The sequence below is a fragment of the Saccopteryx leptura genome, chromosome 3 (assembly GCF_036850995.1).
Source record: "Saccopteryx leptura isolate mSacLep1 chromosome 3, mSacLep1_pri_phased_curated, whole genome shotgun sequence".
NCBI classification, from domain to species: domain Eukaryota; kingdom Metazoa; phylum Chordata; class Mammalia; order Chiroptera; family Emballonuridae; genus Saccopteryx; species Saccopteryx leptura.
The window spans coordinates 243,007,823-243,034,841 of NC_089505.1; the positions used below are offsets into that span (position 1 = coordinate 243,007,823).

Below are 27,019 nucleotides of genomic sequence, written 5' to 3' on the forward strand. Positions count from 1 at the left end.
TCAGTTGAGGTTAATAAAAATAAGAAAAGTTTGTCTCAACTAAGTTCAAGGACTCCATGTTCTATCCATGAATCCCCACGGGGTTCCTGAGCCCAGATTAAGACCCTCTGTGCTAGAAGGTCTCAGTAATTCTCATGGCTTCAGAACCATTGCATGCTGAGGACTCCTGCATTTGTATTTCCAATCAGACTTCTCTGAGTTCAGACTGGTACATCCAACCGCCTTCTGGACATATCTGCTTGGATGTCTCACAAGCATCTAAAACTTAACATCTTACCAGGTCAAAAAAAAACCAGACCTGAGTTCTTGTATCTCCCCCTTTGAACCCCACTCTCCCCATCTCGGTAACTAGACCACTACATACTAAATTACTCAAGGAAGAAAGATGAAGTCAATCTTGATACCATCTTCTTTCCCAAAATATTTAAGTAAGTCCCATGGACTCTACCTACAGAATACCAAATCCATCCACTTCTTTCCCGGTCACCACGCTCCTTCAAGGCACCAGCCTCCCTCCTGAACAGCTTATTTCCTAACTAATCTCCCTGTCTTTTCTTAACACTCCCTCCACCATTCACCACACAGCAGCCGAAATTTATATTTTTAAAATATAAATACGATTAGGTCACAACTTCATTTAAAATTTTCCAATGGCTTTCTGTTGGTCTAAAGATGAAATGCAAATTCCTTACCTTGGTCTATAAGGTTCTGCAAGATTCAGTCCTGCCTGCCTCTCTGACCTCATTTTGAGTCATCCTTCTTCACTTACTGTACTCCAAACACAATGACCAACTCTATTGTATCCTTCAAGTTTCAGTTTAAATTTTATCTTCTCAGACAGACCTTACCCTGACTTTTTTATTTAATTAGATATTGGTTATTATCTATCACAGCATTCTCTCTGTTGCCTTCATAGCATTTTCATTTTGTGACATTTGCTTACATGTTTATTGTCTTCTCCCATAACTAAAAAGGTACACCAATAAAAATAGAGGTCATTTATCTACTATATATCCAGGTCTTAGCACAATCCCAAGTATATAGTAGGCATACACAATATATATTTTTTGAATGAATATGGTCCTTATCCTCAAAGCACTTTCTATATGGGACAACAAGACCTGGAGGGCCCATTAGAAAACACCTGGTAGAGTAACTTCATGATTCTACTGAACTCTCCCAAAGGAATTATGCCCTGGGTCTCATTCTGGGAGAACCACCTACAGGATTACTGGAAATATACAGGAATACAATTTCTACTACCAGCAGAGTATACAAAGAGAGGGCCAGTGGCCTAAGAAACTTCTCAGGAAAAGTTTTGCCCACTGTGCCTTAGGAATAAAAAATAACAAGCCAGCAAAGAGAGGCCAAAATGTAATTATAATTCTATGAAACTTTACCAACATTGAGTCCACAAGACAAGGCATTACAGCATAGATGAAATGCAAGACCTTTGAGAAAACAGGCACTACATCTAAATAAAAAAAATAAAAATAAAAAGGTCAACAGCTATCCCTTTTCTCCATTCTAAAATTACAATTGGAATCCTAGGCAGTCCACTCTTTTTTTCTTTTTTTTTGCAAAAGAGAGAGATACAGATAATTTGTAGATGTGTCACTTCAGTTGTTCACTGATGATTGCTTTCCATACATGCCTTGACTGGTGTGGCAGGCTCCAGCTGAGCCCGTGACCCCTTGCTCAAACCAGCAACATTGGGCTTTAAACAAATGACCTTTGGGCTCAAGTCAGTGACCGTGGGATCATGTCTATGATTCTCATGCTCAAGCTGGCAACCCCACGCTCCAGCTGTATGTACCCATGTTCAAGCCACAACCTTGGGGTTTTGAACCTGTGTTCTCGGTGTCCCAGGTTGATACTCTACCCACTGTGCCACCACCCAGTCAGGCCTAGGCAGGCCACTCTTAACTCCCACTTTTCTTTTAGCACACTGATTCTACAACAAAGCAGTTTTGTCCCTCAAAAATCATTAGGTAGGCCCTGGCCGGTTGGCTCAGCGGTAGAGCGTCGGCCTAGCGTGCGGAGGACCCGGGTTCGATTCCCGGCCAGGGCACACAGGAGAAGCGCCCATCTGCTTCTCCACCCCTCCGCCGCGCTTTCCTCTCTGTCTCTCTCTTTCCCTCCCGCAGCCAAGGCTCCATTGGAGCAAAGATGGCCCGGGCGCTGGGGATGGCTCTGTGGCCTCTGCCCCAGGTGCTAGAGTGGCTCTGGTTGCAACATGGCGACGCCCAGGATGGGCAGAGCATCGCCCCCTGGTGGGCAGAGCATCGCCCCTGGTGGGCGTGCCAGGTGGATCCCGGTCGGGCACATGCGGGAGTCTGTCTGACTGTCTCTCCCTGTTTCCAGCTTCAGAAAAATGAAAAAAAAAAAAAAATCATTAGGTAATGTCTTAATGTCTGGAGACATTCTGGTTGTCACAGCTGGAGGGGAGAAGGTACTACTGGCATCTAGAGGGTAGAGACTAGGATGCTGATAAACACCCTACAATGAACAGGACAGTTCCTGTAACAAACAATTATTCTACCCAAAATGTAAATGATTTTAATGTTGAGATACTCTGCTTTATAGTATGTGATCAAAAACATACTGTGACATAATTGATATGCATATATCATCTCTGGGAGAACATATGGGAAACTAATAGAGTGAATGTCTGTGGAGAGAAAAATCAAGAGTTTGAGGGGAAAGATGATTGGTAGGAGACTTAGTTTTAAAATATTTATACCCTTTTGTGCCTTCTGAATTCTGTACCATATATATGTAATACCTATTCAAAAACAATAATAAAAAATAATTTAAAAAACAGGCAATGTGGCCCAAGACTATGATCTCAAAAAACAGAACATTATCAAAACAAAAAGAACAGAATCTATGTTGGGTTTTATCACTCCAAAAGGTGGAACAAAGCATATCACTAAACCTCGAGCTTGTTTCCTCATCTGTATAATGGGAGGATGATGTGCACTACTAAATGCACACAGAGATGTGAAGATCAAATGAATAATACAAGTGAAATACTCTATGAACTACTAAGAGCTGTATAAATACACTGTAATTGTTATTTACTTATTTATTTTTTACAGAGACAGAGAGAGAGTCAGAGAGAGAGGGATAGACAGAGACAGATAGGAATGGAGAGAGATGAGAAGCATCAATCATCAGTTTTTCGTTGTGATATCTTAGTTGTTCATTGATTGCTTTCTCATATGTACCTTGACCATGGGCCTTCAGCAGACCGAGTAACCACTTGCTCAAGCCAGTGATCTTGGGTCCAAGCCGGTGAGCTTTGCTCAAACCAGATGAGCCTGCGCTCAAGCTGGTGACCCCAGGATCTCGAACCTGGGTCCTCCGCATTCCAGTCCGACGCTCTATCCACTGCTCCACTGCCTGGTCAGGCTGTAACTGTTATTATTATTATTCTTTTTTTTTTGTATTTTTCTGAAGTTGGAAACAGGGAGGCAGTCAGACAGACTCCTGCATGCGCCCGACCGGGATCCACCCGGCATGCCCACCAGGGGACGATGATCTGCCCATCTGGGGCGTTGCTCTGTCACAACCAGAGCCATTCTAGCGCCTGAGGCAGAGGCCATAGAGCCATCCTCAGCGCCCGGGCCAATTTTGCTCAAATGGAGCCCTGGCTGCAGGAAGGGAAGAGAGAGACAGAGAGGAAGGAGAGGGGAAGGGGTGGAGAAGCAGATGGGCGCTTCTCCTGTGTGCCCTGGCTGGGAATCGAACCTGGGACTCCTGCACGCCAGGCTGACGCTCTACTACTGAGCCAACCGGCCAGGGCCTGTTATTATTTTTTAAAGGTCCTGATATTACCAAAGAAGAAGACCAGGAAATACATATATATACATATTAGACCCTTTAACATAATTCCCTTCCTAAATTACACATCGTTTTATTATCACTGGGGCTTTAGAAGTTGTTCTCTGTTAACTGTACAGAAATTTTCTATTTATACTGCCTATCCTAAGAAGCTAAGCAACTAAAAGGAGACATACAAACTGCAGGTCATTAATACTTAATGATTTGCCTCATGAAACTTAAGAAAAAACTTTTTCCTGAATCACTCAATTTGCTACAAAATAAGTAGAGGTGAGGAATTCTGGCTGTGCAAAGCCTCAACATTAAACCTATGATTAATAAAGAGAGGAGAGGAAAAACATTCATCAATACCAATCATGTGGGTTAACCACCAACTCTCTTGCCTAACAGCTGGGCCATGTGGGCACAGACCAAAAAGATAGGTCTCTTACTCATAAAATCATCGAGTCATGAAAATAACACTCTGAGTACTCATGTCTTTGAATGTCAAAGACAGCCAACAGGTAGGAGCTGCTAGCAAAAATGATTAACGGTAATGAAGTTGTAAAGTTCTACAGCTTTAGCAACTCTGAACAAATAAATGAGCACAAAAGAAGAATAAGTGAGATACCAGTCACTGGAAAAGAAAAAAGTGGAGGTGTCTTACGTGATATACTTGTTATATAGAATGAAGGCATGTTCAATGTTGCCCTCCTCAGAGTAAATGGATGCCATTCGGATAATCTCAACTCCAGAGCGAAAGTACCGACGGGGTGGAATGTCTTCATTTATCTCCACTGTGCTACCTATCTGGGAGAGAGCCCTCACCCGGTCTTCGGGAGGGAGGCTCACATCTCCATGGTCAGTCATCAGGACCAAGAAGTTCTGACATAGGAAAGAGAAAAAGGATTGCATCAACATCATGGCCCACAACATCCCAGCACAACCTAGTACATTTCCCACAAACCTCTACCTTATAAAGACATAGAGAGAAAAACATAGGCAGTGGCTCATATCGAATACGGTCTCTTCCCCATAAGAAGGCTGAGACCCTCAAAGAAGTCCATATTACAATGATGTCAAGATTGGCAGACTCAAAAACCCACAGGGCCTGTGCCATAATTAGGTGGTACAAATATAGCTACAATGGGCCACAGGATGTTCAGTTCTACCCTTGATGCTAATTATTCTGTCTTTAGGTGGCCCTGCCCTCAGCACCATAAAAGGAGAGACAGCATCTTATATTTTCAGCATTTCTCCTTCCAGCTACCCACTTCCTTCTACTCAAGTACCTAGCAGGATATGCTCAATGAACTTTCATGATGATTGTAAATTGACTTCATGTTTGATTATTTTTTAGTCTGAGAGTAACTGACATTTTCCTGTGGTGTACCTTCTCATATTTGAGCACTAGGTTAGTCAGGTAAACTGGTCCTGGTCTGGAAATGAATGCTCATAATCCTAACTTTACTCACTAAACAACTATTCCAGTCAATCTACATCATGCATCATATCAGGGCATGGAATTCAGATCTTGAAAACAATTTACTCAACTCTATCCTCAAAGTCTAAGCACTCTTTCCATAACAAAAGGGCACAAAGGTAACTTGGAAGCAAAAAAACCTGGGAGTTTTCCCTCCCTGCATCTCAAACTGCAGTAATTCTACAATCTTTATAAATATTGTTGCTGTGAATTAGATTCCAGCTTCCAACTGAACATCACTCTACATCGTTTCCCAAAAGAACTTGAGTGTTTGATACACGTTGAACTCACAGCACAGCCTAACAAGTGTGCTCTAGATAACATACAAGATAGTTGAATTCATTTTGGAATTCAAGGCCTTGTATCAACTGGCCCCGTTTTGTCTTTTCCATCTTAAACCTTATTCCTTCCCAAAGGAGAGCTTTTGCTTTAGTCAGGATTCTGATCTGCCCAGAAATCCTCACATTTCAGTTTCATTTGTTTAGCCACTGTTTTTATTTTCCATGCCAACCCCTCCCACAGAGATAGTTTTCTCCTGGCCAATTCTATCTCTAGGTCACATTTCCTCGGCTAATCTTTCTTTCTAAAACATCCCCAACTAAGGCCCTGGCCTGTTACCTCAGTCGGTTAGTGTCAACCAGACATACCGAGGTTGTGGGTTGATCCCAGGTCAGAGCACCTATGAAAGCGACCAATGAATGCACAAATGAGTGGAACAACAAATGAATGTTTCTCTCTCTCTAAAATAAACGAATAATGAAAAATCAATGAAATAAAACACTCTAATACCACAAAAGCTGTGGGTACTACCAGGGGCGCAAGGCATTCCATCTCCCACAAAGCCTTTTTCGGGGCTCAGAAAGCCGCTAGCGAATCTAAAACCTCCCCACGTTGCCTAATTACTATCTCAGTCCAGGGCCCATTAAAGCTAACTGAAGCAGGGGATGCTTGCTGCACCTTAGCACCTCTCCGGAGACGATGTTTTGGGCGGAGATGCCACCCCCTCGCCAGGCCAGCGAGCGGTGCCCTACATCACAGGGCCGAGCCACTCTCCAGAGAGCCCAGCATCCGCATGGACGGGGGAAGCGTCCTAAAGGACTGAGGAGGTGAAAACAAGTAGCAGGAATGAGAGGACCGGGTGTATGCAGTGGACGGGGACCTCCTGACAGCGGCCTCAGGCACCCTCCTTCAAAGGCACTAGAGCCCAAGTTGCCAAACCGAGGCAAAATTATCCAAGGTCTCGGTTTTCGAGTGCGATAGGCGGGGACGCGCTGGGCCTGGTTGGGGGCGGGAGCTGGCAAGGGCCCCGCGCGCAGCGGGCGGGCACACGGGACCTGGGGCTAGCGACCGAGGCAGGCGAAGGCTCTATGCCCCACACTCACGGCGGCCGCTCCCCTCCAGTCACACCACGTTCAGAACCCAGCCCCACCACATCGCCCCGACCCTTCCCCACCTGTCCCTGCGGACGACACTCGAAGCTTCCGTAAACGTCACATCCGGCGCGCCCGTCCCGACCACTCCCTCTGGCCTGTATAAATGACATACCCTGGAATTTAGGACCCGGGGACCGAGCTGGTGGGCGGGGCCACCTGCTGAAAATCCGACCCATGAGGAGAGAGCTCCACGGCGGCCATCTTGGTAAAGGAAATCAACGGGGAAGAAGGGGAACCAAGTAGTTTAAGGAACCAATGACTAAAATAACTTGTTTTTAGAATTATTTTGATTTGTGATATGGATTTCTTGTCAGATAGCTCCTCTACACACTCACACAGATCCAGCATTCAAGGAGGGAGTGCTGATCCAGAGTACCGGTCTAACCAGGGTTTCTAAATCAAGGAAAGAAAAACTGAAATTTTCAGCTTGTTTGTATTACTTTCTACACAAAAATTGATGGCTTGAGGTATTAGGCAGTTTCTCTTATTGCCTAGAAAAGACTGTAAGACTAATTTTTAATATGAGAGCAGACATAAAATTGATTGCAAATGAGTGCTTAATTTCTAAGGGTCACTGTACAAAGCAATGGGGACACAAAGATTTGTATGACACAGTTTCTTCCCCTCTGCCCAGCACAAGATGGCTGTTTACACCAAATACAAACAGAGTGGTAGATTCTATGTGTCAGTGCTAGGTTCTACTGTGAGGTGTCCTGGATCCCCTGCAGTTAATTGGGAAGACAGCTGTAAAGGGCACCTTTCTGTGTCTTCAAAGCTTCTTTCTATACTGCCTCTTTCCCATCAAAATGTAAACATTGTGCTGAGCCTAAAGAAGTCGATGCACTAGGGCAGGGGTTGGGAACTTATGGCTCGTAACCCAGATGTGGCTCTTTTGATGGCTGCATCTGGCTCGCAGACAAATCTTTAATAAAAAATAATAATAATAGCGTTAAAAATATAAAAAATTCTCATGTATTACAATCCATTCATTTCCTACTGCTCATTATGGTTGTGGGTGGCTGGAGCCAATCACAGCTGTCCTCTGGGACAACACCAAATTTTTATTGGATAATGCGTAATGTACACGGGTCGTTGTATGGCTCTCATGGAATTACATTTTAAAATATATGATGTTCATGGCTCTCTCAGCCAAAAAGCTTCCTGACCCCTGCACTAGGGGTACTGGTCATTGGGTATACAATGCAAGTGGGGTTCTGGCAGGAGACAACAAAGGACAAAAAACAACCCATTCAACCTCTCAGTAAATATTTCTTGAGCTTCTACTATGTGCCAATTTTTGTTCTAGGTGTTGGGAATATAGCAGTGAACAAATCCAGCAGGTGGACGCTATTATTGTGGTAGTATGGACAGAAGCAGTGATGATGGTGTGTGGAGCATCTTCTCCCATTGAGCACATTCTCCAAAAATAGCTTTTCTTTTTTTTGCAATGTTTAACAACAAATTAGCAGGGTTATAGATATGCTAGACGTTAAGACTTGGATGAGATGGCTTTAATAAGTTACAACTGGCAAGCACATAAAATAAGGGTGTATATATCACAAACACAACAACCACCGCACATGTGCTGTGCCTGGTATTAGAAAGTAAATATGCCTAGGTGCTGGCAGTTCTTAAAATAATGGGTAAGAAGATATAGGAATCAGAATCTAGTCCTTTTAGGGAAGGAATTGGTAAATATGACCAGAGTTTTTGGCATCTGGGGCAAGTGGTGAGCACACTTGACTTTATAAGGACTAGAAACAATAAGCAAAAAATTCTCAGCTAAGGTGAATGTCTGAAATTTCTTATTTCCTGATTAACAGGGAATAAAAACTGAACAATTCTGTATATGTAACCAGGAAATTGAGGCTACAAAAATTTTATTGGTTCTTGACATAAATGAGAAGACTATTCTACTTACTTATTCCTCAAAGGATAGAAGCCAAGCATGAAAGGTATTCTGTCAGCAAATAGCTTCAGCATCTCACTTGGTGGACCAAGTCTAGGCTAGGAAGGGAGGTGCTTTTTCCGTATGGTGCCCATACCTAGCCATGAACACTTTCTCTGAACAGTCTCCATACCTCTCACATACTTTGTTACAGAATCCTGCACTCTTGCCTATTTATTCCTACCTGCTCATTCCTTGCAAGCATCAAGGGACTCCTGGAAGACAAAATTTTTTATACATAGCATCACTGTATAGAAAACAGGCCCCTATGAGCATTCTGGGGAAGCAAAAACAAGGAAGACTCATTTGCCTACTTGTTACTCCTGTGATAAGTGCCATACCTAAAGGGGCAATCTCATTAGTATAAAAATGACATCCATTCTTACCTACTAAAATGTATTCTTACAACAGCAGCTAATACCTATTTTTTAAACAAAACAGATTCTACTGCTTCTGGATTTAAAAACCTCCAGTTACATCCATGGCACTTCAGATTGAAAATCCAAACTCCTTGCCCTGCTAATGAGTGACTTGGTTTCCTTTATCTCTCTGACTTCATCTCCCAGTCTTCTCCGCACTTACACTCTCTATCCACACTATCTGAACATCTGCTTCTCCAGTCACCTTTGCACAGCTGTTTTCTCTTCCTGGGTGGTCCTACCCTTGGTTGGTTCCATCTTGTCATTCATGTCTCAGTTTACATGTCACCTCCTCAAAAACAATTTTTCTGACCACTCTAAGAAGCCACCCAGTCACCCTCTGTCACTTGGTCCTATTTTAATTCTTTTATATAGTCCTTACCACTCTCTGCTATGGTTTGGATTGTTTATTATTTTTCATTCTCCTCTAGAATATAATCTGCAGAAAGACAGAAGCTTTTTCTGACTTGCTTGCAGTTCTATTTCCAGTGCCTAGAAAAGCTTGTAACTCCAGATGACACTCAATAAAGAGTTGAATGTTCAAATGTTGTTGAACTAAATGTCATTTCATGGCCCTGGCCAGTTGGCTCAGTGGTAGAGTATCAGCCTATGTATGAATGTCCTAGGTTTGATTCCCGGTCAGGGCACACAGGAAAAGCGCCCATCTGCTTCTCCACCCCTTCCCCTATTGCTTCTCTCTCTCTGTCTCTTCTCCTCCCCTTCTGCAGCCATGACTCAACTGGAACAAGTTGGCTGCGGGCGCTGAGGATGGCTCCATGGCTTCTGCCTCAGGTGCTAAAAAATGGTTTTGGTTGCAACGCAGCAAGGGCTCCAGATGGGCAGAGCATCGCCCCCTAGTGGGCTAGCTAGTTGGATCCCGGTCGGGGCACATGCCAGAGTCTATTTCTGCTTCCCCTCCTCTCACTAAAAAATATATGTGTGTGTGTGTATGTATATATATAATGTCATTTCACTTCTCCAAAATTACTTACAGGGATGGGTAGCCAGTTATGGTGCTAACTGAGATAAACAATGAAAAACAGTGGTGGTCATGATGCTTTTGGGACCAAGGCTTCTCCACTAGGCAGTTAGGACTAGGAGCAGAAAGCCTCCAAGGCTAGATGCAGTCATCAACTAAACAGATATTTACTGAGTACCTATCATGTTCATGGATCCATGTCAAGTGATTGGTCTACAATAATGAAAAACTCAGTTCCCATAGGCCCTTATGGATGTGTAATTAAAACCACCAGAACGGCCGGACCTGTGGTGGCGCAGTGGATAAAGCGTCGACCTGGAAATGCTGAGGTCGCCAGTTCGAAACCCTGGGCTTGCCTGGTCAAGGCACATATGGGAGTTGATGCTTCCAGCTTCTGTCTCTCCTCTCTCTCTGTCTCTGTCTCTCCCTCTCCTCTCTAAAATGAATAAATAAATAAAAAAATTAAAAAAAAAACAAAAAACCACCAGAACGGGAGAAAAAAATCTCTAAAAGATGATTAAGCTTCTCAATGGGATGCCAGGTGAGCTCCACAAATTGAGACACTATAACAGCCTACTTTGAACATTGCCAGGGAATTGGATTGCTCTGGAAGCAGAAATGGATTGTATACTAAAAACAAATTGTACTGTTAAAGTTTCTGCTGTGAACCCATTGGGAATATAAAATGACAAATATAGTTTGAAAAATAAATATCTGGGAAGAAAAAGAAAAAGTAAATACTTTGGGATGAGCTTTTTACAAAAAGGGAAATGCAGCAAGTGTACTGGGATCCTATACACTTGTGTTTTACAAATGCATGTAAATTAGGTTCCTTTTCAGTTGGAATTGGAATTACCTACCTGATGAAGTTCTTCCTTAAAAAGGAGGCTACAGTAAAATCAGTAACGTGAAGATGAATCTGAGGTTTGGAGCTCCACCTATGGTTTATTTGAAGACTGGTATCTCACATTGCCAAGAAAAAAATATGGTTGAGAAAATGAGTTCTTACGCATGCTTGGAAAGGTTTTCAATGTGTGTGTATTGTTATGATTATGTGTACATAAGGGGTCAACTGTATTTTAGGCATATTTTTTTCCTTTGTTACCTGCTAGTTAGTTATGAATTATATAATTTATTTTCTAATGGCTCAAAGCCTTCTGTTTTAAGTAAGAGTGCCATTGTCAAAATTGCAAATTTCAACAAGAGTTAAATGAGATGAAGAACTTCAGGAGTATTGAACTGGACACCTGGGTGCAGGGGTTTTATAAATTTTTATTTAGTTTATGTATTTTCTTTGTAAAAATATTGGCATATGACCAACTACTACAACTTTGAATGCAGGATAGAACTGCATCCCACTATATTTCTATTCTTAGAATATTATACATTCAGTTAATGAGTACCTACTATGTGCCAAACACATAGTTCAAGGCATTGAATATATATCAATGAACAAAACAAAGGAAACCTGTGCCCCAAAGGATGTTACATTCTAGAGATGGGTGATGGATTATAAACAATTATTGTGGTAACAAGTAAATTACACACTATATTAGAAGATTCTAATTACTATGAAGAAAGTAGGTCCTGGTGATGGGAATCAGATTGAAGGAAAGAAAATGTGCAAGGGGGTTGTTGCAGTTCAAAATAGTGTGGTCAGGTAAACCCTCATTGAAAATATTTGAAGCCCTGGCCAGCTGGCTCATTGGATAGTGCGTTGACCCAGGATATGGATGTCCAGGGTTCGATTCCCAGTCAGGGCACACAGGAGAAGTGACCATCTGCTTCTCTCTCCTCTTTCTCCCCCTTCTCTCCCTTTTCCCCTCCCACAGCCAGTGGCTCAATTGGTTGAAACATCAGCCTCAGATGTGGGTTACCAGGTGGATCCCAATTGGGGCACATGTGGGAGTCTATATCACTGTCTTCCCTCCTCTTACTGAAAAAGAAAAGAAAAGGAAAAATTTGAGTAAAGACTTGGAGGTAAGAAGAGCATTCCAGGCAGAGAACAGAAAGTACAAAGACCCCGAGCCAGGAGCTGGCAGGTGTATCTAAGGAAGAGCAAGGGCTCAGCGGAACTGGGGTAGAATGAGTGCAAGGGAGCATACAGCGGATTCTGTAGGCAGGGGTCAGCAAACTCCAGTGTGCCCTGTCTTTGTAAATGAAGTTTTATTAGAACATAGTCATAACTGTTTGTTTACATATTTTCTGTGGCACTTTCATGCTACATTGCAGAGTTGTGTAGTTGAGAAAGACAGTCTGGCCCACAAAGACTAACATATTTACTGTCTGACTCTTTATATAAAATGTTTTCTGATTCCTGGTGTAGGTAGGGCCTAAATAAGCTATTGTAGGAATGTTGGCTTCAACTCTGAGAAAAAGGAGCAGAGGAAGGACAGGATCTGACTTATGTCTTGAAAAGATCATTGTTGTGGCTCTGTTGACAAATGGTAGAGAGGCAAGGGTGAGCAGGCATGCCAATTAGGACTGTAGTTCACAAGGTACACTGGGGTGCCCCTGGACACCACAGCCAACTACCCAGGGTATAAAAGGGTAGTTTAAATTTTTGAAGGATTTACAGCAATACTTGATATCTGTTAGATAACTATATGAGCTTCTACCTAGTGGGTAGTCCACAGTTGTAACATTACGTGACACTATATTCTTTCCAGTGTTGTCATATCTCTGTGAAGCTGAGTTTTTTTCAGCAGCTGTAATAAAAAGCAACCACTGTTTGGAAATCTATGTGGAACAGAAATGGGGCTGCCGGTGTCCAGTTTAATTCCAAGGTTTGAGATGTTGTACCATGCCCAACAGTCACAGATGAGCAAGTAATTGTGGTTATATGAGAGTAAAATTAAATATATGGTATATATTTTAAATTTATGTGTGTTGTTTTCCAAATGTCTACTTAGCTGTCAGAGCATTGTATTATTGTACAATGTATTGCTTTTGGAGCATGTTTCCTGAGGCAGCTATAACAAATGGCCACAACTGGGTTGCTTAGAAAAAGCAGAAATTGGCCCTGGCCAGTTGGCTCAGTGGTAGAGTTTTGGCCCGGTGTGTGGAAGTCCCGATTTCTATTCCCAGTCAAGGCACACAGAGTAGAAACAACTATCTGCTTCTCCATCCTTCCCTCTCCTCCTTCTCTCTCTCTCTCTCTCCCCCCCCCCTCTTCCCCTCCTGCAGCCCAATGACTCGAATAGTTCAAGCAAATTGGCCCCAGGTGCTGAGGATGACTGCATGACCTCACCTTAGGTGCTGAGAAGGCTCAGTTGTTGAGCAATAGAGCAGCAGCCTCAGATGGGCAGAGCATCGCTTGGTAGGGAGCTTACCGATGGATCCCAGTTGGGGCACATGCGGGACTCTGTCTCTCTGCCTCCCTGCCTCTCACTTCACTAAATAATAATAATAAAAAAAGAAGAGCAGAAATTTATTTTTCACAGTTCTGGAGGTCAGAAATCTGAAATCAGTACCGTGGGACAAATGAAGGTGTCAGCCAGACTGCACCCTTTGGTGGCTCTTGGGGATTTCGCTCTTTACTCTTCCAGCTTCTGGTGGCTGCCAGCAGTGCCTGCTGCATCACCTCAGTCTTTGCCTCCATGGGCTCTGTGAATCTAGAAACTTTGGGGACGTTTGAGTTAGGGGGCCCTCCATGTATTCCAGGCAGGAAACGATGGAGAGATGGACTAAGGTAGAAATGGAGGAAAGTGACTGAGAGTGAATGAGTTCTAGAAAGAATCTAAGGAGAAAGCAGATGGAATTTTATGATGTTTGGGCCATGTAGTTGGGAATGAAACAGAGGAGTCAAATGATTTCAGAGGTTTCTGGACTGAGCAACTGGAAAAATGGCATTACCATGAATTGAGATTAAGAAAATCATGCATAGAGCAGTTTTTATTTTATTTTATTATATTTTATTTCATTTAATTTCATTTTTGGCTGGGGAGGAGGGAAGATGAGAAATTCTGTTTTCCACATGTTTAGGAAAGAAGATAAAGGGAAAAGGAAATAGAGAAGGGAAGCATACACATTCCTGAGCAGAGCCTACCTGCAGACTCTCCACCTGATCATGGGCTATTTCCACCTCCCGTGGTGGCCTAAGGTCCTCTCCTCATGAGCCTTTAGGTTGTTGTGGTTTGCCTTCTTATTCAAAACACTGACTGAGCAACTAGACACATGAGGTGCCATGTGAGAAAGAGAAGACCCAGAAAGCTGAGTCTGACCCAGAGTTCTAGGAGCATAGGGTGAATGGGGCTCTGCTTTGGGAAACTGAAAATTACAGGGCCCTCAAACTCAAGATAATTATGTCAAAGGATGAAGCACAATTTAAGACAAATAGAGGCAGCAACATAGTTTTTGAATTTCCCCAAACCCTCTCATGGAAATCAATCAACCCAAACTAAACATCCATGGGTAACATTTACCATGAAACTAGAAACCCCAAAGTAAGAGTGTGGAGCAACCACCACCAGGCATAGACCTACTTACTCTCAGCGTCTGCACTACAGTAAGTTGCAAACAGGAGGACACATATGATGGAACTAAGGGCAGGAAGCCTTTAAAATCCAGCAGCAGACACTGGAATTGCTGCAGGCCAATCTGAGAACAGCAACTGAGTCTGGAAGGGGTTTTGCTCAACCCCAGAGTGAGTAAAAATAAGGGTCCTGGGATAGAGTGTGAAAGACTTAGAGCAGCTCAGTCCCTCTATACCTTGTCACTGATCACCAGAACTTTTTTCTAGGATGTGGCCCAGAAGAAGAGACTCTGCTGGGAGGAACTACAGACACAAAAGGAAAGTGTCTTGATGAAATCGGGGGGGGGGGGGGGAGGAACAGGCCAGACAATCTCAGAAAGCAGGCCCCGTGTTTCTGAATACCACATTAAAATAAATATATATACAAAGGTTCTGTGAAATTAGGAAAGGGGTCCTCAACCTCACCTCCTTTTCTAAGTGTATTAAAACTGATTTCACTTAAATAATAAACATTGAGATAAAATTCCATACAAAGGTAAAATAAGAAAATAGCTCTCTCGCCCTTCTTCTCTCTCTCCCTTGCCCCCATCTTCTCTCTCTTATTCATCCTCTCCCTCACTTAGCTGCCTTTCTCCACTGCCTTCTCAGGCAGACTCTCTCTCAAGCACCCCTAGCCTTTTCTCTTCTCCTCCCCTCAGGCACATATAACTGTTTCTTTCTCCTAAGATTCAAGGGCTCTTCTTTTGCCTCTATAACTTATTTCCTAAGCCCCGCAGACCAATTGGTTCACTCTACCTCTGTGACATTCTAAATAAATTTTGCTCGAAAAAAAGAAAGAGAAGGAAAGAACAAAAGAAAGAAAGGAAGGAAGGAAATAAGGAAGAAGGAGGAGAATAAAGAACAAAATAGCATCTCCTCTGTCAATGAAACAAGTCAGAAAAGACAGTATCACCAGATAAAAACTGTAACCTGCTATTTCAAAATGAAGTAAAAGACACTGGGAAAAACACTGTCAAAAATAAAAGTGGGGGAAGAGGAATGGAAAGTTATTATTTAGACTGGACAGAATTTCTGTATGGAAGGAAGAAAACTGCTGGGAATGTGAACTGCTGGTAAATGCTACCCATGGGTGTTTGGTTTGGGTTCATCTATTTCCATGACAAGGTTTGAGATAATCAAAAACTGTCCCACTCCCTCCATCTTTCTGAAGTTCTGCTCAATCTTTTCATGTAATTATTTTCTTTTTGTGTGTTAGCAATGAATGCAAAATAGCATGAATGTACTTAATGTGACTGAATTCTATACTTAAAAATGGTTAAAATGGTAAATTGTATGTTATGTATATTTCACCATGATAAAAAAAAGATGAGAAACAACAAATCAAAATTAGGTGAGATGAGAGCACTCAGGACAAAGTAACAAAAAAAGAAAAAATTTAAGAAATGAATACTAAATTAAATAAAATACAAGAGTGAAGAAAAAAATGAGAAGAGTTGAAAACCTTTAGACATCAAAAAGAAGATAAAAACAATCTAGAGCAATGGTAAATATAAAAGATAAGCAAAAAATACTGGACAATTCTGAAAAGTGTAATACAAATACAATTAAAAATTTAGTGCCCTAGCTGGTTGGCTCAGCATCAGCCCGACATGTGGAAGTCCCAGGTATGACTCCTGGTCAGGGCACATAGAAGAAGCGACTATCTGCTTCTCCACCCCTCCCCCTTCCCTTTCTCTCTCTCTCTCTCTTTTTCTCCCACACACATGGCTGGAATGGTTAAAGCAAGTTGGTACTGGGCATTCAATTTCTCCATGGCCTCAGCTCAGGTGCTAAAATAGCTCAATTGTTGAGCAATGGAGCAACAGCCCCAAAAGAACAGAGCATCAGCCCCAGATGGGAGTGGATGGGTGGATCCCAGTTGGGACACATGGAGGAGGAGTCTATCTTTCTGCCTCCCTGCCTCTAACTTAAAAATATAGATATAGATATCTATATCTATATATCTATATCTATACCTATATCTATATCTAGTTTTTTTCTAAAGTTCAATCTCATCCAGAGTTATGGCCAGATGCTGTGCTCTAAAAGCCAGGTTGACCACCTATGGGCACTTGCAAATACTGGAGACTTCGCAGACCACCCTCAATTGAGGTTTTGCCTCACCACATACAGCATGACCTTAGCCCATTGCTTGCTGATTCTCTCAAGTAAAATGACGCAGTGATGCTGGCCATACGTGTTGTGAAGGGTAGCTGAAGGAGTGCATTAGAGGACCTGCTGCATAGGTGTTGAGTAAATGGTAATTGCAATCCCAACCCTGTTTGGGTGGGTCTCCTACTGCTGCAGCAGTTCCCCTGCCCAGGCCCCCGTCTGTGGTCACTGGCCCCCAGGTAACTGTAGGTAGATTCCTCTGATTTGTACTCACCTTCCCCAATGACAATCACGTGGATAAGGTAACCCAAACCTTTTAGAAATGTGTCCTGAATCTGTTTCCTGAAATACTTGTCTGGTGCTTATGGAACATAAGGCCCGCCTTCACGAGACACCTTTTACCCTTCTCCTGATCGCCTTGGACTCTTTTTATGCCGTCTTCAACTCTGTCCACGTTTATCCTTTTACCCCTAACCTCATCCCCTGCTTCATCTGACACGTTCCCCCCCTCGCTTTCTTCTCTTTATAAACCTGTAACACATCTCTCAGACTTTGGCCATGGACTAAGACCCTTGCTTTTTCCTCTGTTCTTACCACATGTGCATTATTCAACCTTCCAACTTGCAATTATTTATTCTCAGGGAGCCTTTGATTCCCACCCCCCACCAAAGAAATATGGCGAGTAACAGCATCTCAAAACTCAAGAGGCTACTTCATTACTCATCTACTAACGCTATTACTTTATTAAGTTTTAAAATACATCAGAAAAGAGAAATTTAGAACTATCTATAAAAAAAAAACCCCAGCTGGGATCCAAAGTGGCACCAACAGTTCTAGTGTGTCCTATCTTGCATACCCGTAGGAGAGAGAAAATTCATTTCCTCTTCCCTGGCAATGAGATATTTCCCCAAGGCGGAGTTATGGGCAACATTCTCACGCTCAAGTTGAGCCTTCCTCTTCATGGCCTCCCGCTCTGGCCTCTGACAGTCTGCGATGGGCGTTGACATGACTGGCCCACGAATATCAGGTTTCTTCCATGCAATTGGTTGTAGAGCAAAGTCTTCGAGTAGATACTGGTTCTGAGGCTTGAGTGGGGTCTGGGGCTTGGTCACAGCAGTGTGAACAGGGTCCCTCTGGAACGATGTACTAGATGATATTCTGTAGGGTGCAGGCCTAGAAGAGGCAGACTGAGGGACACTAGGCCTGGTAGGGTTGGTCCGGCCTGGCTGGGCAAAGTCGGTCAAAGTTGGCCCAGCCGGTCTGGCAGGAGCTGCCAAAGATGCAGGAGTCGGCTGGTATGAACCAATTGCAGTGGGCTGAGCTGAATTAGAACCATGGCAGGCAGTATTGGCTAAATCTGGTTGGGCTGGGTAGGTAGAAATTGGCACAGCAGGTCTGGCAGGACCTGTCAAAGATACTGTATTCGGCCGGGAGGAATTGACTGCAGTAGACGGAGTGGAGATAGAACCAGGCCGGGCGGGGTCAGCCCCAGCTGGCCGATGTGATGCCAGACACTGTGGCCTGCGAGGAACAGGTCGAGCACGAGGCTTGTCCACAGTTGGAAACACCAAAGGTACCAACCTGACCTTGCCAGGAGGTGGCAGCTCGTACTGAGGTGGTGATGAACTTTCTATTTCAGCACTGCCAACTGGCTTCTGCGGTTTGGCAGGTGTTTTCTCAGGACCTTTGGCCTCACGTGGGGTATCCGGGCATCGTTTGATAGTTGGGGCTGGCTGGTGGCCTTTGGGGTTGCTTGAGTTTCCCAAGGCCCTGGAGGAAGAGAGTTGCGTTTTCTTATCAAGCTTCTTCCCCAGAGCATGAAACACCTGCACAGACTCCAGCATGTGCATAGCTAGGGAGCTTCGAGGCTTTCTGAAGGTCTCTTGGATCATCTCAGGTTGATTTCTCCTCCGCGTCATCTTGGGAATGGTTGGCTTCTCTTGTGCCTTGACCTTTTTCCGTGCTTGATTGCAGTCTTCAGCTTTTTTCGAGTTCTTTTCCTTGGTTCTTTTTGCCTTTTCCTGCTCCTGGCCATTACGTTTGCTGTGCCTGCTGGATGCCTGTTTCTGAGGTTTCCTGTTGGAATCCTTGGCCGTGTTCGCAGGAGCCCCATCACTGGCTGCAGCCTTGCACATCCCCACTTCTCCCACGAGCACACAGTCAGGTCTCTCAGGCTGGATTTTGGCCTTGGGAGCATCACTGTTAGGCTCAGAGGCTGTACGTTTGTTCCTCCTGGCTTGAACAGAGAGAGTCTGTGTGACACTTGACCTTCTCTGCAGTTCATTGAACTGGATGTCTCTGGTGTCTACGGTTTTGCCCACTATGGGGAATTCAGATTGATCATCCTCCAAGGAACTTAACAGCTGTGGAAGGTAAATATCCTCCACCAGTGCAGTGCTGTCTGCCAAACCATAATCAGGCTCAGTCCCATGTTCAACTGTCTGTTGGTCCACCAGACTCAAGCTATTGTTTTCCAGCCCAGAGCTTTCACAGCCCAGGTGCTCCTGTTGGCCAAGGGGATCAACGCAGGCCAGGAGCTGGTGCATATCTGCTCCAGCAGATTTCTAAAGGGAGCAGTGGAGGATCTTGGTTTTCTGTTGGCTTGGATTTAATATCATCAGAATTCTTCTTCTTTTTTTGTTCTTGGCATGGAGCTGGAGGCATTGCCAGAAAATCACTAGGACTATAGACGGGAGCTACGTTTGAAATGTCCCCTGGCTCAGATGGTGGGTTATTCTCAAGTATCTGTATATTTTTATTTCTGCAGGACGTGAGCAGTTCTGGAGTTGGTGGTAGACAAAATGTTTGGCCAGGAGGTTGCAGTCCCAGGGAAGACTCCATCTCTAGGGATGTCTCCATCACTACGAAGGAATCAAGGAGAAGTCAGTCAGTGTTGGTAAGTGCGATGCTCCCTCTACCACCAGTACAGCACTCGTACCCTTCCAACAATGGGAAGGACATTTCTACTAGTCCCTGTTAAGGATCAGAGAGTGCCCTACACTAAGAGATAGGAGGCAAGTGTTCTAGTTCTTACTGGTCACCTTTTGATGTCATTCTTTCATGTTGTTTTTTTTTGTAATTCACAGCGTTTTTGTAATTAAAAAGAAAGAAAAAGTAAAAGTAAAGGTGATATTTAAAATGTTTTGCAGTCCTAGCGTCCTCGTAGGGCACCCTTTTCATTCTCTCACTCTCCTGAGTGAACAAGAACACTTCACACCACAGAGTAGGAGAGGGAAGGGAGCTAATCTTAATGAAATCTATAAGCAAGGACAGACTGTTAGCATGCTTTCTATGGACAAGATCTTGGAACACAAAGAGTGGACTCCTGGCATAAAAGTAAGAAAACTTTAGCCCTGGCCTGATAGCTCATTTGGTTAGAGCATCGACCCAACCCACTAAGGTTACCAGTTCGATTCCCGGCCAGAGCACATACAGAAACAGATTGATGTTTCTATCTGTCTCTCTCTCAAATCAATAAAATAAAATTTTAAAAAAAGAAAAGATAATTTTAAGCTGGTACTATGAGAGATCTGAAGTGCCTTCCAATGAGACAAAAGCAATAAATCAGGGAAGGAAGTTAATTACAGTGTACAGTACAGGGGTCTAATCCAGGAGGGCCGTGAAAAGTGTGCCATCTCTTGGTATGCTCTTGGGGTTCTCATACATAGAGCATACGTGGCCGTTACAGTGTCCCCTCTTCCCACCTCTATCAGCTGTCCTCAGCTAACAAAGTGTCTGAGGTTGGAGAGCACTGACTGACGGTAATAGTAATTAAAGGCACAGGACAGAAATTCTACCTGTATGTGTACTCACAAGTTGCCAGCTCAGGATGACCCTGGTTTTGAATGCTGACCTCTTCCATCTTGTTGGTTGTACTCACCTTGCAAACTTGTGTCTATGATGGGTTGAGCAGACGCAGAGTAGCAGATTGCAGAGGTAGAGGCTGATGGTATCACATTTATGGGCTGAGCCTCCTTTAGTACCATGAGCACATGTGGTTGAGGGGCAGAGGCCCTGCTCTGTGTGTAAAACACGGAGCCATGGGATTGCAGGTAGGTGCCCGGTTCTCCAGAGAGCAGGGACCCCACTGTGCCTTGATTATAGTAATACACGTGACTTCCTTCCTGGTAGGGGACCGACAGGCTGTGTCCCTGATTTGGTATCCGAGGCGGTGCCCCCCGGATGAAGCTGGGATAAAGTGGTGGATACAGGGGAACCATGTTATTGGCATCTGGAGTTTTAAGACACTGGGATGCCATGGCTGTGGAGGACACAGCTGTGGCCTGCTCAGCGACAGAAACAGTGAAGTCTCTGAGTGATGATGACTTCATCTCAGTGCCTCCTGGGAGAGCCCACTCAAAAATACCAGCATAGGAAGCAGCTGAAGTGGAGACCTGCCTTTGGCCAGCAACTCCAGACAGCATAGTTGTGCTAGAATGCTGGTAAAGGTGGGCACTTCCCATGAGTGGCTGGAAAGAGGGGCCGGAGGCTGATGGCAGTAGCCATGCTGAACTGCCGGCTGGAGCAGAGACCCTGGAATAATTGGAGACACTTCCTGTTAGGGAGGCTGCATTGCTCACTACAGGAAGAGAGATCTGCAGAGAATTAGAGGTTCCAAGTACAGGTGGATTTTGGATAGTGTCTGTAGGAAACAAGAAGATGATGAAAAAATAAATCAGTGAGATCGATAAACTCTTTTTGAAGAACAGCATTATCTTGAGGCTGTTGCTATCAGAAAGCCTCCAATGGCAGTCCTCACTGAGATATCAAAAATGAAACAGTTTGTGATGGGAGTGAGTGCCAGAGCTGTTTGCTGCTCTTCTGTATTCACTTCTGTCTCCCAACGTGGGCAGAAATGTGCAGAAGACCCAAGTGGTGTGGTTCCTACACTGTTCTCTAGGGTAGATGCAGTCACTTGCTGCCCTATCTGTCGCTCTATTGAGCCTGCATTAGGGATTGATGTGTCTGCTCTTTCCTAGAGGTGAAGCATTGAGAACCAGGAGTCTTTGGAGAGCGTCTGTTCTCACAGTCTAACTATGTGAGTGAGGAAACAGAGGCTCAAACATATTGGATAGGCTTCCTCATGTTCTGAATTATGTTAGTATTATCAGCAGGTTAAGGACCCCGACTTCCTTTTCAGGACTCTGTTTAGAGCGTTACACTGCAAAAAGCTTGGAACAATAGAACTTAGAATACAGGTGCTTTTCTTGTGTCTAGAAAACAGTGTAGGTAGTACCTTTGTAATCTTCAGTGTCTCATTTTGCCCTCAGAGACCACATGCTATTCACTAAAATTCAGGTATAGCTTAGTCCAGTTGGTCATGGGTCATTCTTACTCTTTTGAGGCCCGGTTTCTGATCCTACCTCATAATGTCTATCTGAGATTTAGTTTCTCAAGAAGTGCTTTTTGAAAGAAAAATGGTATTTAAACTACCTGAGCTTTAGGTTATTCATCTGTGGAGTGGTTATAAAAATAACTATGTAATGACTCATAAATCAATAAGTGATATATCACATATGATTTATATGGGTAAAGATATAAGGTCTGGAAAGAAAAAAAATCATGAAAAACATATCACAGAACTAAAAAGAAATGTAAAGCTATTAATGAAACAAACATATAGCAATCATCTAATCATAATAAATTTACTAATACATGAAGTTGTTTTATACATGCAATATTACAAAAGCAAATATTATCTATTCTATTTTAGTAACTACTTTTAACCAAAAAGCTGCTCAAAATAGCAAGTGATTTTGAATGAATTCCTATCTAGTATGTACAGACTAAAAAAAAAAATCAGTAAAAATTGAATAACAATCAGCAAAATGTTATAAATGTAGATATGTAGGTAGTTTCACTATATATAGACAAATATTTTCTTAAAAAACTAGTATAGTTACAAGCAACGAGTCTTATAAGGGGTTAATATCCAAAATATATAAAGAAGTCATAGAGCTCTGAAATAAACAAGCACACAATGCAATTAAAAAAGGGGAGAGGACCTGAATGAACAGCTCTCCCAAGAGGCCATACAAATGGCCAATAGATATACAAAAAGATACTCACCTTCACTAGCTATTCGAGAAATGCAAATCAAAACTACAATGAGATACCACCTGTTCAATTGGCTATTATCAACAAGGCAGGTAATAGCAAATGTTGGAGAAATTGTGGAGAAAAAGGAATTGTCATTCACTGCTGATGGGAATGCAAATTAGTACAACCGTTATGGAAGAAGGTATTGTGGTTCCTCAAAAAATTAGAAATAGAATTACCATATGACCCAGGAATCGCTGTATTTGGTATCTGTCCACAAAACTGGAAAACATTGGTTCATAAAGACACATACACCCCCATGTTCATCACAGCATTATTCACAGTGGCCAAGACATGGAAATAACCAAAGTCTCTCTCGATAGAGGACTGCATAAAGATGATGTGCTACATATATAAAATGGAATACTATTCAGCCACAAGAAATGATGACATAGTGACATTTATGACAATATGGATGGACCTTGAGAACATTATACTGAGTGAAATAAGTATATCAGAAGAAGCTGAGAACTGTATGATTTCACACAAAGGTGGGATATAAAACTGAGACTCATGAACATACATAGATCAAAGTGAAGTGGTTACTAGGGGAGGGAACATGGGTGAGGGGGAGGGAACGGTGGAGGAAGGGTGTAAAGAGGGACAAATATAAGGTGATGGAAAATGATTTGATTTGGGTGGTGGGTATACAACATAATCAACAATTCAAATGCTATAGAAATGTTTACCTGCAGCCTCTTTACTCTTATTGATCAATGTTACTGTGTTGAAGTTAATTTTCTAAATAAAATTTAAACATGGAAAAAAATGAAAGAAACACTGGTATAAAGCAGGAAGCAAATGAAGTGTAAAGGAATTCCATGAAGGTGCTCATTCATATATTTCTTTTCTTTTTTTTTTTTTTTTTTTTTGTATTTTTCCGAAGCTGGAAAGGGGGAGAGACAGTGAGACAGACTCCTGCATGCGCCCGACTGGGATCCACCCAGCACGCCCACCAGAGGGCGACGCTCTGCCCACCAGGGGGCGATGCTCTGCCCCTCCAGGGCTTCGCTCTGTTGCAACCAGAACCACTCCAGCGCCTGGGGCAGAGGCCAAGGAGCCATCCCCAGCGCCTGGGCCATCTTTGCTCCAATGGAGCCTCCGCTGCGGGAGGGGAAGAGAGAGACAGAGAGGAAGGAAAGGGGGGGTGGTGGAGAAGCAGATGGGCGCTTCTCCTGTGTGCCCTGGCCGGGAATCAAACCCGGGACCCCTTGCATGCCAGGCCGATGCTCCACCACTGAGCCAACTGGCCAGGGCCATATATTTCTTAATATTTTCAAGCAAAGAACAGATTTTAAATCTATTAGAAATATATATATTTTGTCCTGGCCAGCTGGCTCAGTGGCTAGAGTGTCAGTTCAGCATATGGATGTCCTGGGTTAGATTCCCGGTCAGGGCACATGGGACAATCGGCCATCTGCTTTTCGTCCTCCTCCCTCAGCCCCTTCTCTCTCTCTTCCTCTCCTGCAGCCAGTGGCTCCGTTGGTTCTAGCGTTGTCCTGGGAACTGAGGATGGCTCGGTGGTTAGAGCATCAGCTGCAGGCGCTAAAACTGTCTCGATTGATTTTAGCATTAGCCCCAGACGGGTTGCTGGGTTGATCCCAGTCGTGGTGTATGCAGGTGTCTGTCTCACTGACTCCCCTCCAATCACTTGAAACAAAGAAATGAAAGAGAGAAGGAAGGATGGAAGCAAGGAAGGGTGAGAGGAAGAGAGGGAGGAAGGGAGGGAGGGGGGAAGAAAGGAAGGAAGGAAGGAAGGAAGGAAAGAAGGAAGGAAGGAAGGAAGGAAGGAAGGAAGGAAAAGAAGAAGAGAAGTGAAGAGAAGAGAAGAAAGATAGGTTTCACCTGGCCTTTGGTGGCCGAGTAGATAAAGCATCATCCTGGAATGCTGAGTATGCCAGTTTAAAGCCTTAGTCTTACCCAGTCAAACCACATACAACAAGAAAGCAGTGAGAAACTAAAGTGAAACAGCTATGAGTTGATACTTGTCACTCCCTACCTCTCTCTCTCCTCTCTCTGAAATTTAATAATTAAATCATTAAAGTAAAAGTAATATTTATATTTCAATAACATAACCGCATAAGAAATAGAAAAGACCACTTAAAAAGTATCATTAGGCCCTGGCCGGTTGGCTCAGTGGTAGAGTGTCGGCCTGGCGTGCAAGGGGTCCTGGGTTCAATTCCCGGCCAGGGCACACAGGAGAAGCGCCCATCTGCTTCTCCACCCCTCCCCCTCTCCTTCCTCTCTGTATCTCTTTTCCCCTCCCGCAGCCGAGGCTCCATTGGAGCAAGGATGGCCCGGGCGCTGGGGATGGCTTCTTGGCCTCTGCCCCAGGCGCTAGAGTTGCTCTGGTCGCAACAGAGCGTCGCCCCTGGTGGGCGTGCAGGGTGGATCCCGGTCGGGCGCATGCGGGAGTCTGTTGAACTGTCTCTCCCCGTTTCCAGCTTCAGAAAAAATACAAAAAAAAAAAGAAAAAAAAGTATCATTAATGGCTTTTCTTTTTAATGTTTATTTTATTGATTTTAGAGAGAAAGGAAAGGAGAAAAACAGTGAGAGATAAGATCATTAATCTGATCCTGTGTGTGCCCACACCAAGGATCGCACCAGCAACCTCTGCGCTTCGAAACTATGCTTTAATCAGCTGAGCATGGGCATGGAGGTTTTTATGTTTTTTTTTTAAAACATAGATTATAATTATCTTTAAGACCCAGGAAAGTGTCATACCCAAAGCCTTAGAAACCATTATCACTGGAATCCAAATAAAAAAATAAATGTGGGGATCCACAGGGGACACCGTAAATTTGGTTTAGATAAATGTGAAATGAGAGGTGTGGGAATTGACCGTTTCTTTTTCTTCTTAGGTAGCTAAGATCTAAAGACATGGTGGTGGTTTATTGGTCTGTTGTGTGTGTGTGGAAGAAAATACCTGTGACGATGAACAGCAGCTTTGATTTAAAGCATACTTATCACACACAGGAATCAGTCTTTCTGATTCAAGTTAGGACACGCACTGTTAAAAGAAAATCTTAATCTTATTTTTAACAGACAGAGCATTGACATTGCTTAAAAATCACAACGAAGTGCAACACTGAAATTCTGTTTCATCCAGCCCCTAGATAGCCAGCTTTGTGAGTTTCCTGTTTATTGGAGACATCATTTCTAAAACATATGTTTAAATGTTTATGCTTCAAAGTGTCAAGTGCCAGTTTTCAGAAAGGCAATAGACAAACACAAACAACTGTCTATGTTTTTTGGTTCAGCTGCTTTTCCTAGTGATACCCTATTCTGGCCTTCCTTTCTTGTCTAGTTTATTCATGTAAGCATTTGTTAAAATCAACTTAATTGTGCCGTCCGCTGAGCATTAGACCCTACACTCTTCTTCTGCTACAACTGAAAATCTTTGGTTCCCCTCCACATTCCGTTCCAACCACCTTTTTGGCTCCTGAGAGCTCCTCCAAGCTCTCTTCTTCATCCGTTCAGCTTCCCCTCCTTCATTCTTCTGCTTCCCCTCCCTCCTGGTGCCCGTTGCCCTGTGCTGATGAACACAGTCCTCAAGTTTCTTACATTTAAATACTTGCCTCTATATAGCCCATTATGCTCCATCTTCTCTCCCTGTTTTCTCTTCTCACCTAGTTTGGATAGAAAACTCCAAAATCAGGTGAATATTATAGTTTGAACGGCACTACACTGAAAATACTGACATTGAAACATTAATCTTGGGAGATGATTACACATTAGACATCTGGGATATATAGTGCTAGTATTCTCCACCACCCCAGTTTTCTTTCTTCTTCTCCTAAAAAAATCTCAAGAAGTGTTGATTTCATTTTCACAGAACTTCTCTTTTAAGATACTGTGTTAGAAAAGTAAAGGTTTAGAGAGAACAACCAATCTATTACAGTGATTTAATAGTTGAGGGAAAAACATATTTTGTGATAGTCACTGACTTGTCCATGGTCACATAGCCAGTAAATGTCAAAATCAAAACTGAAATCGGTTCTTCCAATTTCTAGACTAATCCTTTCCACTATTATTCTATACTATTTTTTACACTACTCTTAAATTTAGTGGCAAAATATTATCAAATAGTATCTTTAGAAAGTTTTATTTGTTACCTGGCATGATAAAGAAGAGGATATATCAGCAATAGATTCAATAGATGAGGAGACAATAATATATGTCTGACTGGCTAGAGCCAAAGAGTGCAT

The 27,019-nt window shown here is 43.2% G+C and overlaps 1 protein-coding gene and 1 pseudogene across 4 annotated transcripts in view; both read right to left on the reverse strand.

Annotated features, from left to right (window-relative positions):
* The window catches only part of STAMBP (STAM binding protein), a 27,939-nt gene extending 21,113 nt beyond the window's left edge, over window positions 1-6,826 (reverse strand). Inside the window, exons 1-3 of one of the 4 annotated variants that reach the window (XM_066377967.1) lie at window positions 6,762-6,826; window positions 5,956-6,048; window positions 4,493-4,710 (exon numbers count right to left, since the gene is read on the reverse strand). In XM_066377967.1, the coding sequence (XP_066234064.1) occupies window positions 4,493-4,695 (203 nt within the window). In that variant the 5' untranslated portion in view covers window positions 4,696-4,710; window positions 5,956-6,048; window positions 6,762-6,826. Of the gene's footprint in view, window positions 1-4,492; window positions 4,711-5,955; window positions 6,049-6,642; window positions 6,662-6,690; window positions 6,710-6,761 lie in introns of those variants that run through there. The other 3 variants (XM_066377969.1, XM_066377968.1, XM_066377970.1) reach the window with 3 other exon arrangements.
* On the reverse strand, window positions 6,687-27,019 carry LOC136398464 (uncharacterized protein C2orf78-like; annotated as a pseudogene).